Below are 16,789 nucleotides of genomic sequence, written 5' to 3' on the forward strand. Positions count from 1 at the left end.
ACCGATACGAGTAATCAATGGCACCCCATACCATCACGCTCGGTGATACGCAAGTATGGCGATGATGAATACACGCTTCCAATGTGCGTTCACCGCGATGTCGCCAAACACGGATGCGACCATTATGATGCTGTAAACAGAACCTCGATGCATCCGAAAATGACGTTTTGCCATTCGTGCACCCAGGTTCGTCGTTGAGTACACCATCGCAGGCGCTCCTGTCTGTGATGCAGCGTCAAGGGTAACCGCACCCATGGTCTCCGAGCTGATAGTCCATGCTGCTACAAACATCCTCGAACTGTTGGTGCAATTGGTTGTTGTCTTGCAAAGGTCCCCATTTGTTGACTTAGGGATCGAGACGTAGCTGCACGATCCGTTACAGCCATGCGGATAAGATGCCTGTTATCTCGACGGCTAGTGATACGCGACCGTTGGGATCCAGCACGGCGTTCCGTATTACCCTCCTGAACCCACCGATTCCATATTCTGCAAAAAGTCATTGGATCTAGACCAACGCTAGCAGCAATGTCGCGATACGATAAACCGCAAACGCGATAGGCTACAATCCGACCTTTATCAAAGTCGGAAATGTGATGGTACGCATTTCTCCTCCTTACACGAGGCATCACAACAACGTTTCACCAGGCGACGCCGGTCAACTGCTGTTTGTGTACGAGAAATCGGTTGGAAACTTTCCTCATGTCAGCACGTTCTAGGTGTCGCCACCGGCGCCAACCTTGTGTGAATGCACTGAAAAGCTATTCATTTGTGTATCACAGCATCTTCTTCCTGTCAGTTAAATTTCACGTCTGTAGCACATCATCTTCATGGTGTAGCAATTTTAATGGCCAGTAGTGTATACAACCGTTAGCTCGGCGAAAGATCCGTACCCAAAGACTGGAAAGTTGCACAGGTCACACCAATATTCAAGAAAGGAAGTAGGAGTTATCCAATAAATTACAGGCCCATATTGTTAACGTCGATATGCAGCAGGATTTTAGAACATATATTGTGTTCGAACATTATGAATTACCTCGAAGAAAACGGTCTATTGACACGCAGTCAACATGGGTTTAGAAATCATCGTTCCTGTGAAACACAAGTAGCTGTTTATTCACATGAAGTGTTGAGTTCTATTGACAAGGGACTTCAGATCATTTCTGGATTTGCGGAAGGCTTTTGATACTGCACCACACAAGCGGCTCGTAGTGAAATTGCGTGCTTATGGAATATCGTCTCAGTTATGTGACTGGATTTGTGATTTCCTGTCAGAGAGGTCACAGTTCGTAGTAACTGACGGAAAGTCATCGACTAAAACAGAAGTGATTTCTGGCGTTCCCCAAGGTAGTTTTACAGGCCCTTTGCTGTTCCTTATCTATATAACCGATTTGGGAGACAATCTGAGCAGCCGTCTTCCGTTGTTTGCAGATGACGCTGTCGTTTATCGACTAATAAAGTCATCAGACGACCAAAACAAACTGCAAAACGATTTAGAAAAGATATCTGAATAGTGCGAAAAATGGTAGTTGACCCTAAATAACGAAAAGTGTGAGAACATTCACATGAGTGCTAAATGGAACTCGTTAAACTTCATTTACACGTTAAGTCAGTCTAATCTAAAAGCCGTAAGTTGAACTAAATACCTAGGTATTACAATTACGAACATCTTAAGTTGGAAGGAACACACAGAAAATGTTGTGGGGAAGGCTAACCGCCGGCCGCGGTGGTCTTGCGGTTCTAGGCGCGCAGTCCGGAACCGCGCGACTGCTACGGTCGCAGGTTCGAATCCTGCCTCGGGCATGGATGTGTGTGATGTCCTTAGGTTAGTTAGGTTTAAGTAGTTCTAAGTTCTAGGGGACTGATGACCACAGATGTTAAGTCCCATAGTGCTCAGAACCATTTGAACCATTTTTTGAAGGCTAACCAAAGACTGCGTTTTATTGGCAGGACACTTAGAAAGTGTAACAGACCTACTAAGGAGACTGCCTACACTACACTTGTCCGTCCTCTTTTTAGAATACTGCTTCGCGGTGTGGGATCTTTACCAGACAGGACTGACGGAGTACATCGAAAAAGTTCAAAGAAAGGCATCACGTTTTGTATTATCGCGAAATACGGGAGAGAGTGTCACAGAAATGATACAGGATTTGGGCTGGACATCATTAAAAGAAAGGCTTTTTTCGTTGCGACGGAATCTTCTCACGAAATTCCAATCACCATCTTTCTCCTCCGAATGAGAAAATATTTTTTGACACCGACCTACATAGGGAGGAACGATCACCGCGATAAAATAAGGGAAATCAGAGCTCGTACGGAAAGATATAGGTGTTCATTCTTTCCGCGCGCTATACGAGATTGTAATGGTGGTTCGATGAACCCTCTGCCAGGCACTTAAATGTGATTTGCAGAGTATCGATGTAGATGTAGATTTTAAATAAATCTTAAAATAGACTTGAATAAAAATAAGCAATTTTTTTTTATTACGAACAGATTTCTAAGAAGACTGTACTCACATGTGGTGACTGCCAAAGAATTTAATAGTAATAATGGTTTCTTCACATAAAATACTTCATTAAGGAGTTAGTATTAAAACGATATCCTCATTTAAGGGCAATAATTTTGTCATCGCATCAAATGCTCTAGCTGGATTGCTGGTAGCACTTTAATACTCGCGAGCGAGTCCTGCTTTCTTCGTGAGATTTTTTTCACAATCACAATGCTCGAAGTTTGCTGTCCGACCTACAAGAGATCTGCCTGGCCTTAGCTGTGGTCGTTACTACGCATTTCCAGTTCATAATCACATTACGAACAGTCGACTTGGGGGGCTTTAGAAAATTTGAAACGTCGCTAATGTTTTGTCAATCCAGTGTTACCCAATGAGTAATCCACGTTCTAAGTGACTGAGCTGTGGCTGTTCCTGCTCCCCGACTGACAGAAAAATACTCCTCGCCCCTTTTTTATACTAACCTGTCCACCTCTTCTGACATCTAGTGGTGAATTCCAAATTCCGGATACTTTTGATCAGATAGTGCACTGTCGTTGGAATTGCTCAGCACAGGTTGGTGCGTGGCTGTGCAGGTGACGCTGATCCGCGGCGGCGGCGGAGGCGGCGAGTCGCGGGACGAGGAGGCGGAGGAGGCGGAAGAGGCGCGCGAGTGGCTGTCGGTGCAGCTGATGCTGGAGGCGCGGCCGCTGGAGGCTCCGGGCGCGCCCGTCTGGAGCCGCGAGCTGGCGGCGCTGAACGCCAGCCGGCGCGGCCGCGCGTTCCACCTGGAGGAGTCGCTGGCCGACGTGCCGGCCGCGGAGCTGGCCCGCCTCGAGTACGGCGTCTGCGACCTGCTGGTGCGCGACGCCACCACGGGGCAGCTGCTGCTCAGCGGCCGCCTGCCGCAGGTGAGTGGCAGAGCGCGGCAACGGCCGGGACCCGGTGTCCCGGGAACCTCGCTCAGTGGGTGAGGCGGCAAGATAAGCAAACGCGTGTCTCGCCGTATCCGTAGATACTAGACCGTTTCCGAGAAAACGACAGTGAAAGCATTCGAGGTACTTTATTTGCCATTCGGCACTCTGAAGTGGTGCCACAGTGACTATCGTCGAGGCTTCACTCTTTTACGCCCCGTGTTCGGAACTTTCATTTCATTATTTTCTTGATCTGTCTACCTATCTCCATAAAGGATTACTACACAAATCTGTAAAACAACTGACTGAAAAAAAATCTGAAATTGTTTCCAGTCAAATTCCTGTTGCGTCGATAATATTGGTGGTGTTGCGCACATGTTCCCGAGAAGTGAGTTTCGTTCAGTTAGCAAGTATACCCCATTTATTGCCCGCCCGGTTAGCCGTGCGGTCTAACGCACGGCTTTCCGTATTGGGAAAGAGCGCCTGGTCTCCGGCACGAATCCGCCCGATGGACTTGTGTCGAGCTCCGGTGAGCCGGCCTGTATGTGGATGGTTTACAGACGGTTTTCCGTCTGCCTCGGCGAATGCGGGCTGGTTCCCCTACTTCCGCCTCAGCTACACTATGTCGGCGATTGCTGCGCAAACAAGTTCTCCACGTACGCGTACAACACTATTACTCCACCACGCAAACATGGGGGTTACACTCGTCTTGTGTGAGACACTCCCTAGGGAGGTCCACCGGGGACCGAACCGCACAATAACCCTGAAAGATTGGTTCGGTGTGGGGCGGCGGAGGGGTGAAGTGGACTGCGGTAGTTGTCGTGGGGTTGTGGACTACTGCGGCTGCGGCGGGGACGGAGCCTCTCCGTCGTTCCTAGGCCCCTGGTTAACATACAGTACAATACATCAATACCCATTTATTTCTGCAGCCTACAAGGATGAGCTTGTATTTAATCGGTGCTGGCCTGCGCAGCTGATATTCTCTTCCTCAAGAAATCAGTAACGGAAACACATCATTACCGAAATAGTTCTCAAAGCGAACAGACAGCAATGGATTTTACACACATGTATTACGTGATAAATGTAGGACACTTATTGTGAAACCCAGTTATAGTTTTACAATTGATGTAACTCTCCTATCTTGATCGGAAACATTCGTGTAGTAACCTTCTACTGATGGGTAGAAAAATGAAAAATAAAAAAATAAAATGGAAACAATAATCGGGTTTCGAACACAGGGCGCAAAAGGTTGCAGCCGGGACGCTACCTACTGTGCCAAATTTACAGTTGAAGTTATCGCGCGAAAATAGCATCTAAAATGCGTCAAATACCTTGACCGTCGTTTACCCAGAAACGGTTGAGTATCTAAGAGTAAGCGGAGACAAGTGTTCATTTATTTTGCCCCCTCTTACAGCGAGCGAAGTTTCTGAGTAGTCAGGCTATGGCATTTGCCGTATTCTCCTTGTCAGTAAAAAAGTAGCAGGTGAGGCTGAGGAAGGAAGTTAAAAAAATTTAGGAATGTCAGGTTAGTGGTGCCTTCAGATGATCAGTTTGGGGTTGGGGCTGTGGTGAGGATGGGAGGAATAGAGTGATACAGTGATGTTAGAATAAGTATTATTATAAATCATTTCACATTCAAAACATCACCATCATTATCATGCATATAACCGCAGTCTTGGTCCATCTAACCACTATCTGCATTATAGTTAACCTTATCGTCATTAACCACATCATCACTAACCCTGCTACCATTAACTCTAACACCACCCTGATAAGACTGCCCACGATCGCCCGTATCATAGTCATTCACATTCTGATCACCCACATCATCATTACCCATATTATCATTATCCATATCAGTGAGCTACGTGGCCTAGTGGCTAGCAGAATGGACTCATATTTGAGAGGAGGAGTGCTCAAATCCCCATCAAGTCATCCCGATTTGTGTTTTTCGAGCTTTCCCTCGATAGCTAAAGACGCTTAAGATTCCTCTGAAAGAAACAGCCCATTTCCTTTGGCGTCCGTCCCTGATTCGAGCTTCTGCTCCGATTCTAATGACCTCATTGTTGAAAGAGTGTTAAAAATCTAATCTTCCGTTTCTATATTATCCATATCATCATTATGATCTTCTATGTCAGTCTTTTAGCTATATCATCCATCATTATCAGCTATCCTACATCCACTGCTAGATGAAGGAATGCTCCACACTGGTCCATACATTTTGTTCTTCAGCCATATGCATCCATGTTCCTCTTGGCTGTTTTCTAATGTTTCTACCCCTCATCCATTATGTCATCGTCTTCAGTTATGTCTCTTGGAAGCCAGTAAAGAGCTTTTGTCCATCATCTACCATTCATTCGGCAGGCTACAAGTCACCCCCCACCTATCCCCAACGCCCATGGAACTCCACTCCATTTTAATGACGTCAAAATACCTCATTTTAGAGCACACAGATATTAACGAGGATAGATGCGAGTGGAGTCTAATAATTGAGGCTGGTGACAATAAATGGCTTTGCCATTGTTTCAGAAGGGAATTAAAATTTCGAAATAATTCTCCTCGACTCTGTGATGAAAAATTGATCAGTCATAGTACTTAATAGTTCTGGATCCAGAGGTATTTAGTCTGAATCATGATTGTTGAAGAGACTTTCAGTCGGGAATTTTTTTGTAATAAGAGGAATGATAACGCTATATACAAGGTTTTTCAAAGTCCTTACATAAAACGCCTAGGGCTATAATTGGAGACAACTTTCGTTAGAGGTAAAATGTTCGCTGATGTGCTTCCCGGAGATGCTAGGCATCCTATTGTACTGGTTATGCCTCTGGTGACAGCATTTAAGTACTCTGCAGCGTGCGTATGCCTTGTGTGTTCTGTATGAAATACCGTCAGCCCGGCAAAATTTAAGTTCTGGATTCACTTCTAAAATAGGGGAGATTGGAACTTAAGAGACTGCCGTGGCAGAACGGTCGCAGTCATCTAACTGCCTAGAGGCGATAATAGTTTGTTTCTCGCTATCTCAACTGTGAAGATGGGCATGGGTCCAAATAAAATATAAAGTAAATATATGTAACGCAGCCAATGTATGTACTTCCTTTGTGTCTTAAAATATAAAATGTTAAAAATATGTAAGTTCTCATATACACTGTCCATTCACATTAGTGTTACCACCTGTTAAAAGCTTCAATAACCATCGTTTGTAGTGCGGATGGCTGCGGTACGCGCAAGTAAACAGTCAGTGACGTTCTGAAAGGTAACAGGGATATGCAGCCATGCAATTTTTATAGTTTACGCTAGGTTTCTCGGTTGACGATCCATGGCGTGATGTTCCCACAATTCTCGGTTTGGTTTAAATCCGCGAAGTTTGGTGGGCAGAGGAGTATCGTAAACTCAATCTGGCGCCCTTCGAACCACGCTCGTACTGTGTGAGCTGTATGATACGTCACGTTGTTCTGCTGGTAGATGTCATCGTGCCGACGAAAAACAAACTGCTTATATAAGCGGACTTGGTTCCTAAGAATAGATGCATACGCCCGCATCTCGTGGTCGTGCGGTAAACGTTCTCGCTTCCCACGCCCGGGTTCCCGGGTTCGATTCCCGGCGGGGTCACGGATTTTCTCTACCTCGTGATGGCTGGGTGTTGTGTGCTGTCCTTAGGTTAGTTAGGTTTAAGTAGTTCTAAGTTCTAGGGGACTTATGACCACAGCAGTTGAGTCCCATAGTGCTCAGAGCCATTTGAACCATAGTGCTCAGAGCCAATAGATGCATACTTGTGTCGATCCATTGTACCTTCCCTTCGCAGGGAATGCCACGAAAACATTCCCCATAACCCTCCCTCCTGTGGCCTGAACTCTTCCGCTGATTGTTGCAGAGTGTTTCCCAACGGCCATCTGTCTTCTGAACAGGCCTCCTGTCGGCACTCACTGGAAGTCCAGTAGTGGTATTTGCTTGCAAATTCCAGCCTCGATCGTCGATGAACAGCGTCAGCATGGGTGCACGGACGAGGCGCCTGCTGTAGACGCCCACAAGCAGCAGCGTTCGCTGACCGGTCGTTGAGTTGGCACTGTTGGTAGCCCATTGCTTCATCTGCGCGGTCAGTTGCTCAACAGGTTCACGTCTTTTCACCTGTACACACCTCCCCTGTCATCTGCGGCCCGTGGTGCGCCACGGTTGCTTTGTTGCCAGTTTTGGATAGCGCCATTTTGCTATGCACAGTATACTCTTATCAACAGTTTACAAATGAAGCCACTTCGAAAATTCTTCTACCCTTGGCCTGAAAGACAATGATCATGCCCTTTTGGACATTAGATAAATCACTCCGTTTCCGCATTACGATACTGACGCTTTTTGCCGCGTCCTCCCTTCCTACACGCTTCATATACCCTCCACTGCTAAAGTTGTCACCTGCTGTGCGCGCTTGGTCATTGCACGTTGGCATGAAACGTAGGCGGTGGTGACATTAATGTGTCTGGACTGTGCAGATACCGGGTGATCAAAAAGTCAGTATAAATTTGAAAACTGAATATATCACTGAATAATGTAGATAGAGAGTTACAAATTGACACACATGCTTGGAATGACATGGGGTTTTATTAAATCCAAAATAAGTACAAACGTTCAAAAATGTCCGACAGATGGCGCTTTATCTGATCAGAATAGCATTAATTAGCATAACAAAGTAAGACAAAGCAAAGATGTTCTGTACAGCAAATGCTCAATATGTCCACCATTATTCCTCAACACTAGCTGTAGTCGAGGAATAATGTTGTGAACAGCACTTTAAAGCATGTCCGAAGTTATAGTGAGGCATTGGCGTCGGATGTTGTCTTTCAGCATCCCTAGAGATGTCGGTCGATCACGATACACTTGCGACTTCAGGTAACTCCAAAGCCAATAATCGCACGGACTGAGGTCTGGGGACTTGGGAGGCCAATCATGACGAAAGTGGCGGCTGAGCACACGATCATCACCAAAGAGATCTTTCACGCGCCTAGCAATATGGGATGGAGCTTCAAAATGGTTCAAATGGCTCTGAGCACTATGGGACTCAACATCTTAGGTCATAAGTCCCCTAGAACTAAGAACTACTTAAACCTAACTAACCTAAGGACATCACACACACCCATGCCCGAGGCAGGATTCGAACCTGCGACTGTAGCAGTCCCGCGGCTCCGGACTGCAGCGCCAGAATCGCTAGACCACCGCGGTCGGCAAGGCTGGGGATGATGCGATTCTGTAACATATCGGCGTACCTCTCACCCGTCACGGTAGCAGTTTTGCTGCCCAGCGCCATCTGTCGGACATGTTGTGAACTTCGTTTTTTTTTCTAATAAAATCCCATGTCGTTCCAAGCATGTGTGTCAATTTTTACCCCTCTATGTACATTATTCCGTGGTTTATTAAGTTTTCAAATTGAAACCTTCCCGTCTCCTCTATATCTCTTTCGTTATTGAAAACCTTCTCCTTTACAATAACCTATGTAACTTTTTCTTAGGATTTCTTTCTCTTGCTTAATAATAACAAATGAAATCTTCCCTTTGAAATTTATTCTCTTTCTCTATCTTCGCATACAAATCTAATTGCTGCTTATTAAAAGTGATTTTCTGATTATTTCCACGAAACAGAGAATGTGTCGTCGCCGTGGCCCTCAGTCGTTATCTGCAATAACCTAGAACTGTTCCTTACCTTTTTTACTGTTACTGGATCGCCATCTGACTGCTACATCGAACTGGGACATGAATATACTTACTCTGTTATACTATACTCTATTAGCTGCTGGTGGGCTTTCATAATAAGTGGCTGTATTTATTACCACAGCTGACGTTATTCTTTAATAGCAAAGCTGACGTTATTCTTTAATTAATTTGACTGAAGTTACGTAATTCATAGTTAAACTTTTCTTGACAACAATAAAATTGTGCAAAGTTTCACGTTGATGGTTTTTGGGATGGATTATAGTTAGAAATGCAATATTGCTGGCAAAAGTTAATTATATTCTGAATGAAATGATTTTACAAACGTTCAAATGGGACTTACCTTTTACAATAATCTTACAACTAGTAATGCGCAAACATACGTTCAGTAGTCTTGAGTTTCTCAAAAAATTAATTCAATAATGTTAGTTCCTCTTATTATAATAGTTAGCTGATGTCTCTGTACATCCGTTTATAATCTCTTGTAAATCATAGCTAGTGACTGGCAGGCACACTACTCCTCTCAACCTCTCGTTTCAGACCTGCTACCGACTCGCTTCACATTTCGCTTACTACTGACTTCCTACGAACGCTAAAGTGCGGTCTCTCCCACCAACAATGCTTTCTGGTGCAGTCAATCCCTGCTACCATTACAAAATGTATCAATGCGCGGTCTTTCCCGCTCTTTTCTTAAAACTCCTTTACTACTTTAAGTGTCTCATTTCCTAATCTAATACTCTCAGCATCTCCCGACTTAGTTCGACTACATTCCATTATCCTCGTTTTGCTTTTGTTGATGTTTATCTTATATCCTCCTTTCAGGATGCTATCCATTCCGTTCAACTGCTCTTCCAAGTCCTTTGCTGTCTCTGACAGAATCACAATGTCATCGGCGAACCTCAAGGTTTTTATTTTAACACCTATTCCGAATTTTGTCTTTCGTTTCCTTCACTGCTTGCTCAATATACAGATTGAATAACGTCGGGGAGAGGATACAACCCTGTCTCACTCCCTTCCCTTCCATGCCCCTCAATACTTATAACTGCGATTTGGTTTCTATACAAATTGTAAATAGCCTTTCGCTCCTTGTATTTTACCCCTGCCACCTTCAGAATCTGAAAAAGAGTATTCCAGTCAACATTGTCAAAAGCTTTCTCTAAGTATACAATTGCTAGAAACGTAGGTTTGCCTTTCGTTAACCTAGCTTCCAAGATAAGTCGTAGGGTCAGTATTGCCTCACGTGTCCCAATATTTCTACGGAACCCAAATTGATATTCCCCGAGGTCGGCTTGTACTAGTTTTTCCATTCGTCTGTACAGAATTCGCCTTAGTATTTTGCAGCCGTGACTTATTAAACTGATAGTTCGGTAATTTTCACATCTGTCAACACCTGCTTTCTTTGGGATTGGAATTATTATATTCTTCTTGGAGTCTGAGGGTATTTCGCCTGTCTCGTACATCTTGCTCACCAGATGCTAGAGTTTGGTCAGGACTGGCTCTCCCAAGGCCGTGAGTAGTTCTAATGGAATGTTGTCTACTCCCGGGGCCTTGTTTCGATTTATGTCTTTCAGTGCCCTGTCAAACTCTTCACGCAGTATCGTATCTCCCATTTCATCTTCATCTACATCCTCTTCCATTTCCATAATATTGTCCTCAAGTACATCGCCCTCTATATACTCCTTCCACTTTTCTGCTTTCCCCTCTTTGCTTAGAACTGGGTTTCCATCTGAGCTCTTGATATTCATACAAGTGGCTCTCTTTTCTCCAAAGGTCTCTTTAATTTTCCTGTAGGAAGTATCTATCTTACCCCTCGTGAGATAAGCCTCTACATCCTTACATTTATCCTCTAGCCATCCTTCCTTAGCCATTTTGCACTTCCTGTCAATCTCATTTTTGAGACGTTTGTATTCCTTTTTGCCTGCTTCAATTACTGCATTTTTATATTTTCTCCTTTCATGAATTAAATTCAATATTTCTTCTGTTATCCAAGGATTTCTACTAGCCCTCGTCTTTTTACCTACTTCATCCCATGCTGCCTTCACTACTTCATCCCTCAGAGGTTGTAACGTCTAGAGAAACAAAAACAATATATTATGTAGTAATTAGAGAATTAGATGTATCATATTGTGTCATTGTATAAAATTATGTATTTTTTTTAATTATTTATTTCTGAAAACGTCTGCGTCGGCGAGTAATAAAACCGACACAGAAGATAAATGTTAAACAGAGATTAAAAAAGGAACTAGTATATAATACGTGTTGAATATGAATGTCTTTGTCGTCGTAATTTGGAAGTTGTGCGAGTAAGATCTCCTGTTATTGTCGTAGAGAACGCCAATGTAGCATTCTTTTGTCGAGACTAAGCAGTGTACGCCATTACGTGTGAATTCACAAAGGTCTGTAATCACTGAGATATTTAAAGGTTTTAATAGAGGTGTTTAAATGAAAACTTGTATTATTTATTGTTAAGCTTGCTTGCATATTATCCCATCCTGTTGAGACATTTTTCAGTTATATAAATATTATCTGTGGTGCTGAGCTGCGTGGAGAACGAAGAGCCGCTGCCGCGGCGTATTTAAACGACTTACAATATAGTTGAGCATACCGCAAGGAAGCGGTAAAATAATAGTAAAATAATATTATTTCTTTTAGCTCCCAGACTGGCAGTGAAGATCAGCAGATTTTATGATGTGTTGCAGATTGACGCGGGCTGCTGATAGGATATAATTTACAGTGCAAATAATTTAATGTACCTTCAGAATCTGATAGGAATCTTGCTGTGCTCCGTTCTGATCTGGCAAACTTTATAGTGACAACGTATTTTTTAATGAGAGTCTCATGTCCTTGGGCTAGTCGTGGTATGAAATAGCATTTTAACGAGAAATAAAATCCACTGCGAACTTGTGTTTTTGAACGATCACACGAACTGTAACATCAGTGTTCATAACAAAGTAATTTCAACTTTTAATCACTATGAAGTAGCGAAGATATATTGATTCTTAGCATGAGTTGCAGTTATGAAAAATCGTTCCTTAAATTGTAGGCCAGATACAGAACAATAAGACTTCCATATATACATTTTATTCCGCTAAAAGGTAATGATGATAAAGAAAAGCAAAGCACAGCATTGCTAAAAGTATTTCACGTAACTCTTTTCGTAAATGTGTTGTTACAAAGAGAATAAATAAACCAAAGAGCAACAATTTTACAATCCGCGAGAGAGAGATAGACGTGAAAAGGTACTCATTCGTCTTCTTCTGTATTTCTTTCCCCCATTCCTGTCAATTGCTCTCTTATGCTTTCCCTGAAACTCTGTACGACCTCTGGTTTGACAATAAACAATAGAAATATACACGTATTACAAAATTTATACTGACATTTTGATCACCCTGTATTTTCAACACAAATTTTTCAGGTTGTGACTTAACGAATGAAGAGCAATAGCGGTCCTAGCATAGTTCCTTGGTGTGTCGGCAGACGAAGGTGCCGGCGTCGTGCCAGCCGCGGTCCACGGACAACGACGTGGTGCCGGTGCTGCACCAGGAGGCGGCGGGGGCGGGGGCGGGCCCCGGGGGCGAGTCGGGCCCGTGCCTGTGGGAGCAGCGCTTCTACGAGGAGGGCGCGCAGTGGCGGGCGCCCGGCTGCCGCGCCTGCCACTGCCTGCGGGGGCGGGCCCGCTGCGAGCCGCAGCTCTGCCCGCCCGCGCCCGCCTCCTGCCCGCCCGACGGCCGCAAGCCCACGCCGCCGCCCGGAGACTGCTGCCCCGCCTGCCACAGTGAGTAGCGCCGGCGCCGGCTGCGTCTCCGCTGCCAAGGCTCCTCCGTATTCGTGCCTCGCATTTATGCCTGCAAGGTCACCTTCCGTTCATTATTTTGTTTCCGAGTCATCAGTCTTGTCACTGGTTTGCACCGGCCGGCCACAAATTCCTCTCCTGTGCCAACCTCATCATCTCAGAGTAGCACTTCCAACTTGTGTCCTCAATTATTTGCTGGAGGTATTTCAATCTCTGTTTTCCTCTACAATTTTTACCCTCTACAGCACCCACTAGTATCACAGAAATTATTTCCTGAATTCTTAACAGATCTCCTGTCATCCTGTCCCTCCCTGTTGTCCGATTCTGCGCAAAACCTTCTCATTCCTTGCCTTATCAGTCCACCTAATTTTCAGAATTCGTCTGTAGCACCGCATCTCAATTCCTTCTATTCTCTTACGTTCCGGTTTTTCCACCATCCAAGTTTCCGTACCATATAATGATGTGCTTCACAGTACATTCTCAGAAATTTGTTCCTCAAATTGAGACCTATGTTTGATAATGAGCGTAGAAAGCTCTGCGAAGGTGGTACACGTCTACAGCAATCATCTATACATATACTGTCATCACTTGTACAAAACGGAAGAGAGCATGAGGTTTTACGTTCAGGGGATGACCCGGGCATTACAATCAGTACAAGCTCGAATAGGGCAGAGAAATGGAAGGATATCGTTGATGTACTTTTCAGGCGATCTGTGGCACAAGTTACGATAAGTGGTTTAAAGAAATCATGGGGAAGCTAACTCTACATCACCACATAGCAATTTTACACCCCCCCCCACCCCCCCCCCCCCCACCCCCACCCCCCACCCCCCACTGGACTGGGAGGAGTCCACCGTACCAGTACAGGAAAGGAGTGATTAAGTGGGATTACAGACAAATAAATTACGTTACAGATCAGTGAATAACCCCATTCTCCACGGATTAATCATGTTGTAGCTTTAGAAGTGGGATTAGATATGTTGGATTCAGTTAGAGGCAAGAACCTTGAATTGTATTTATCATCCATTCGTAAATTGGACTCCTACAGACATATAGTGTTATTTTTTTAAAATGGATAGACAGACCTACATGTCTACCCAAGGATAATAGCGATTGTGTAGCGCTATAGATATGGCATTATTAATGCCTGTATACCTCTTCTAGAAATACATAATTAACAATGGAAAACCTTTCGTGACAATGTGTGTGTGTGTGTGTGTGTGTGTGTGTGTGTGTGTGTACAAATGGCAACATATGGATGAGAAAACCGGTCCTAGCTGAAGTAGGACGACAACGGCAACAGAGATGTGATACAGGCACCTACTGCTGCACATATCACAACTAGTCGGAGAATGAGTAAAGATATACTGGGAAATACATTCATAATAACAATTCAAATGCGGTACAATACTTCGATTGGACATTTACTGCATCACAGTCTTGGTACGCTGTAATAACAGAAGAGATAGCAGAGGGAAGGTGAAAATGAGGAAAGTCGCGATAGAAGTCTTAGTTGACTTCAATAAATAATGAACATTTTGGCAAATAGAACGAGCACCTGAGGCATTATTGTCAATAGACCATGACGCTCTTCATCAAGCGTAATGTTTTTATACAGCTAGAATGACATTGCCCAATAGGATGGGTGTGCCCAACTAAACATAACTTATGAGCATGGAAGTTTTATCGGCGAATTTCGATGATGAAATCTTCTCGGGTTATCAGCCTAGTAAAGGCGTCGTTCTCAGGTAACGTTTCGGCAAGTTTCCTACTCGTCATCTTCAAGCGAAGTCCATCGCATGAAGATGACGATTAGGAAACTTGTCGAAACGCTGGCGCACAACGGCACCTTGACTCGGCTGATAACCGGAGAAGACTTCATCATGATATAGAAATCGTTTCGTGATTGAATTTCTACAATAGTAAACAATTCAATGTGTGAACTGATGTCGATCCACAAAAATACACTACTGGCCATTAAAATTGCTACACCACGAAGATGACGCGCTACAGACAGGAAGAAGATACTGTGATATGCAAATGAGTAGCTTTTCAGAGCATTCACACAAGGTTGGCGCCGGTGGCGACACCTACAACGTGCTGACATGAGGAAAGTTTCCAACCGATTTCTCATACACAAACAGTAGTTGACCAGCGTTGCTTTATTGTGATGCCTCGTGTAAGGAGGAGAAATGCGTACCATCACGTTTCCGACTTTGATAAAGGTCGGATTATAGCCTATCGCGATTGCGGTTTATCGTATCGCGACATTGCTGCTCGTGTTGGTGAAGATCCAATGACTGTTAGCAGTATATGGAATCGGTGGGTTCAGAAGGGTAATACGGAACGCCGTGCTGGATACCAACGGCCTCGTATCACTAGCAGTCGCGACGACAGGCATCTTATCCGCATGGCTGTAACGGATCGTGCAACCACGTCTCGATCCCTGAGTCAACAGATGGAAACGTTTGGAAGACAACAACCATCTGCACGAACAGTTCGAAGACGTTTGCAGCAGCATGGACTATCAGCTCGGACACCATGGCTGCGGTTACCCTTGACTCTGCATCACAGACAGGAGCGCCTGCGATGGTGTACTCAACGACGAACCTGGATGCACGAATGGCGAAACGTCATTTTTTCGGATGAATCCAGGTTCTGTTTACAGCATCATGATGGTCGCATCCGTGTTTGGCGACATCGCGGTGAACGCACATTGGAGGCGTGTATTCGTCATCGCCATACTGGCGTATCACCCAACGTGATGGTAGGGGTGCCATTTGTTATACGTCTCGGTTGCCTCTTGTTCGCATTGACGGCACTTTGAACATTGGACGTTACATTTCAGATTTGTTACGACCCGTGGTTCTACCCTTCATTCGATCCGTGCGAAACCCTAAATTTCAGCAGGATAATGCACGACCGCACGTTGCAGGTCCTGTACTGTCCTTTCTGGATACAGAAAATGTTCGACTGCTGCCCTGGCCAGCACATTCTCCAGATCTCTCACCAATTGGGAACGTCTGGTCAATGGTGGCCGAGCAACTGGCTCGTCACAATACGCCAGTCAATACTCTTGATGAGCTGTGCTATCGTGTTGAAGCTGCATGGGCAGTTGTGTTGGTTAGTGAGGCTGGAGTGGCCGAGCGGTTTTAGGCGCTACAGTCTGGAACCGCGCGACCGCTACGGTAGCATGTTCGAATTCTGCCTCGGGCATGGATGTGTGTGATGTCCTTAGGTTAGTTACGTTTAAGTAGTTCTAAGTTCTAGGGGACTGATGGCCCCAGAAGTTAAGTCCCATAGTGCTCAGAGCAATTTGAACCATTTTGTTGGTTAGTGATTGGTGGTGGTGGTGGTGGTGGTGGTGGTGGTGGTGGTGGTGGTGGTGGTGGTGGTAGCAGTGATCAACCATTTACACAGCTGAATTAAATCCTGCTCATAATATAAGGGTGGTTAAGTTAACCTTTTCCAGATGACTCTTCGATTACTCTTGTCGATTTGCCTTGATGTTGGAAAGTAGCCTCCCATTACATTATTAAAACATGAAGCTGACATAACGTTTAGCCACAAACTTGGACTGGTTGATTACCTAAAAAACCGGCCTTCGGAGTACACCAAAGCATAGCGAGTGCTGCAGTGGTTTGTGCCACAGACACAGTGTTTGCCTTTGCCCTGTGCAGACGAGACGAGCGCGCAGGAGAGCCGCTGGGGCGTGCGGCGCGGCTGCTCCGTGTCTGGCGAGTTCCACGCGGCCGGCTCCTCCTGGTACCCCTACGTGCCGCCGCACGGCTTCGACACCTGCGTCACCGTCTCCTGTGACGTGAGTATCTGCACCACTCTACAAACGCCTCGTGGTGATGTGACTATCTACTCCACCCTGCACTCTACAACACCGTCCTCACTTACG

The 16,789-nt window shown here is 45.0% G+C and overlaps 1 protein-coding gene across 1 annotated transcript in view; it reads left to right on the top strand.

The window, feature by feature from the left end:
• The window catches only part of LOC126474222 (dorsal-ventral patterning protein Sog), a 511,624-nt gene that overhangs the window by 476,393 nt on the left and 18,442 nt on the right, over positions 1–16,789 (top strand). The window contains exons 11-13 of the mRNA XM_050101686.1: positions 3,079–3,393; positions 12,567–12,864; positions 16,563–16,702. Of these exons, the coding sequence (XP_049957643.1) occupies positions 3,079–3,393; positions 12,567–12,864; positions 16,563–16,702 (753 nt within the window). The remainder of the gene's footprint in view (positions 1–3,078; positions 3,394–12,566; positions 12,865–16,562; positions 16,703–16,789) is intronic.

This window comes from Schistocerca serialis, chromosome 4 (genome assembly GCF_023864345.2).
Source record: "Schistocerca serialis cubense isolate TAMUIC-IGC-003099 chromosome 4, iqSchSeri2.2, whole genome shotgun sequence".
NCBI lineage: Eukaryota > Metazoa > Arthropoda > Insecta > Orthoptera > Acrididae > Schistocerca > Schistocerca serialis.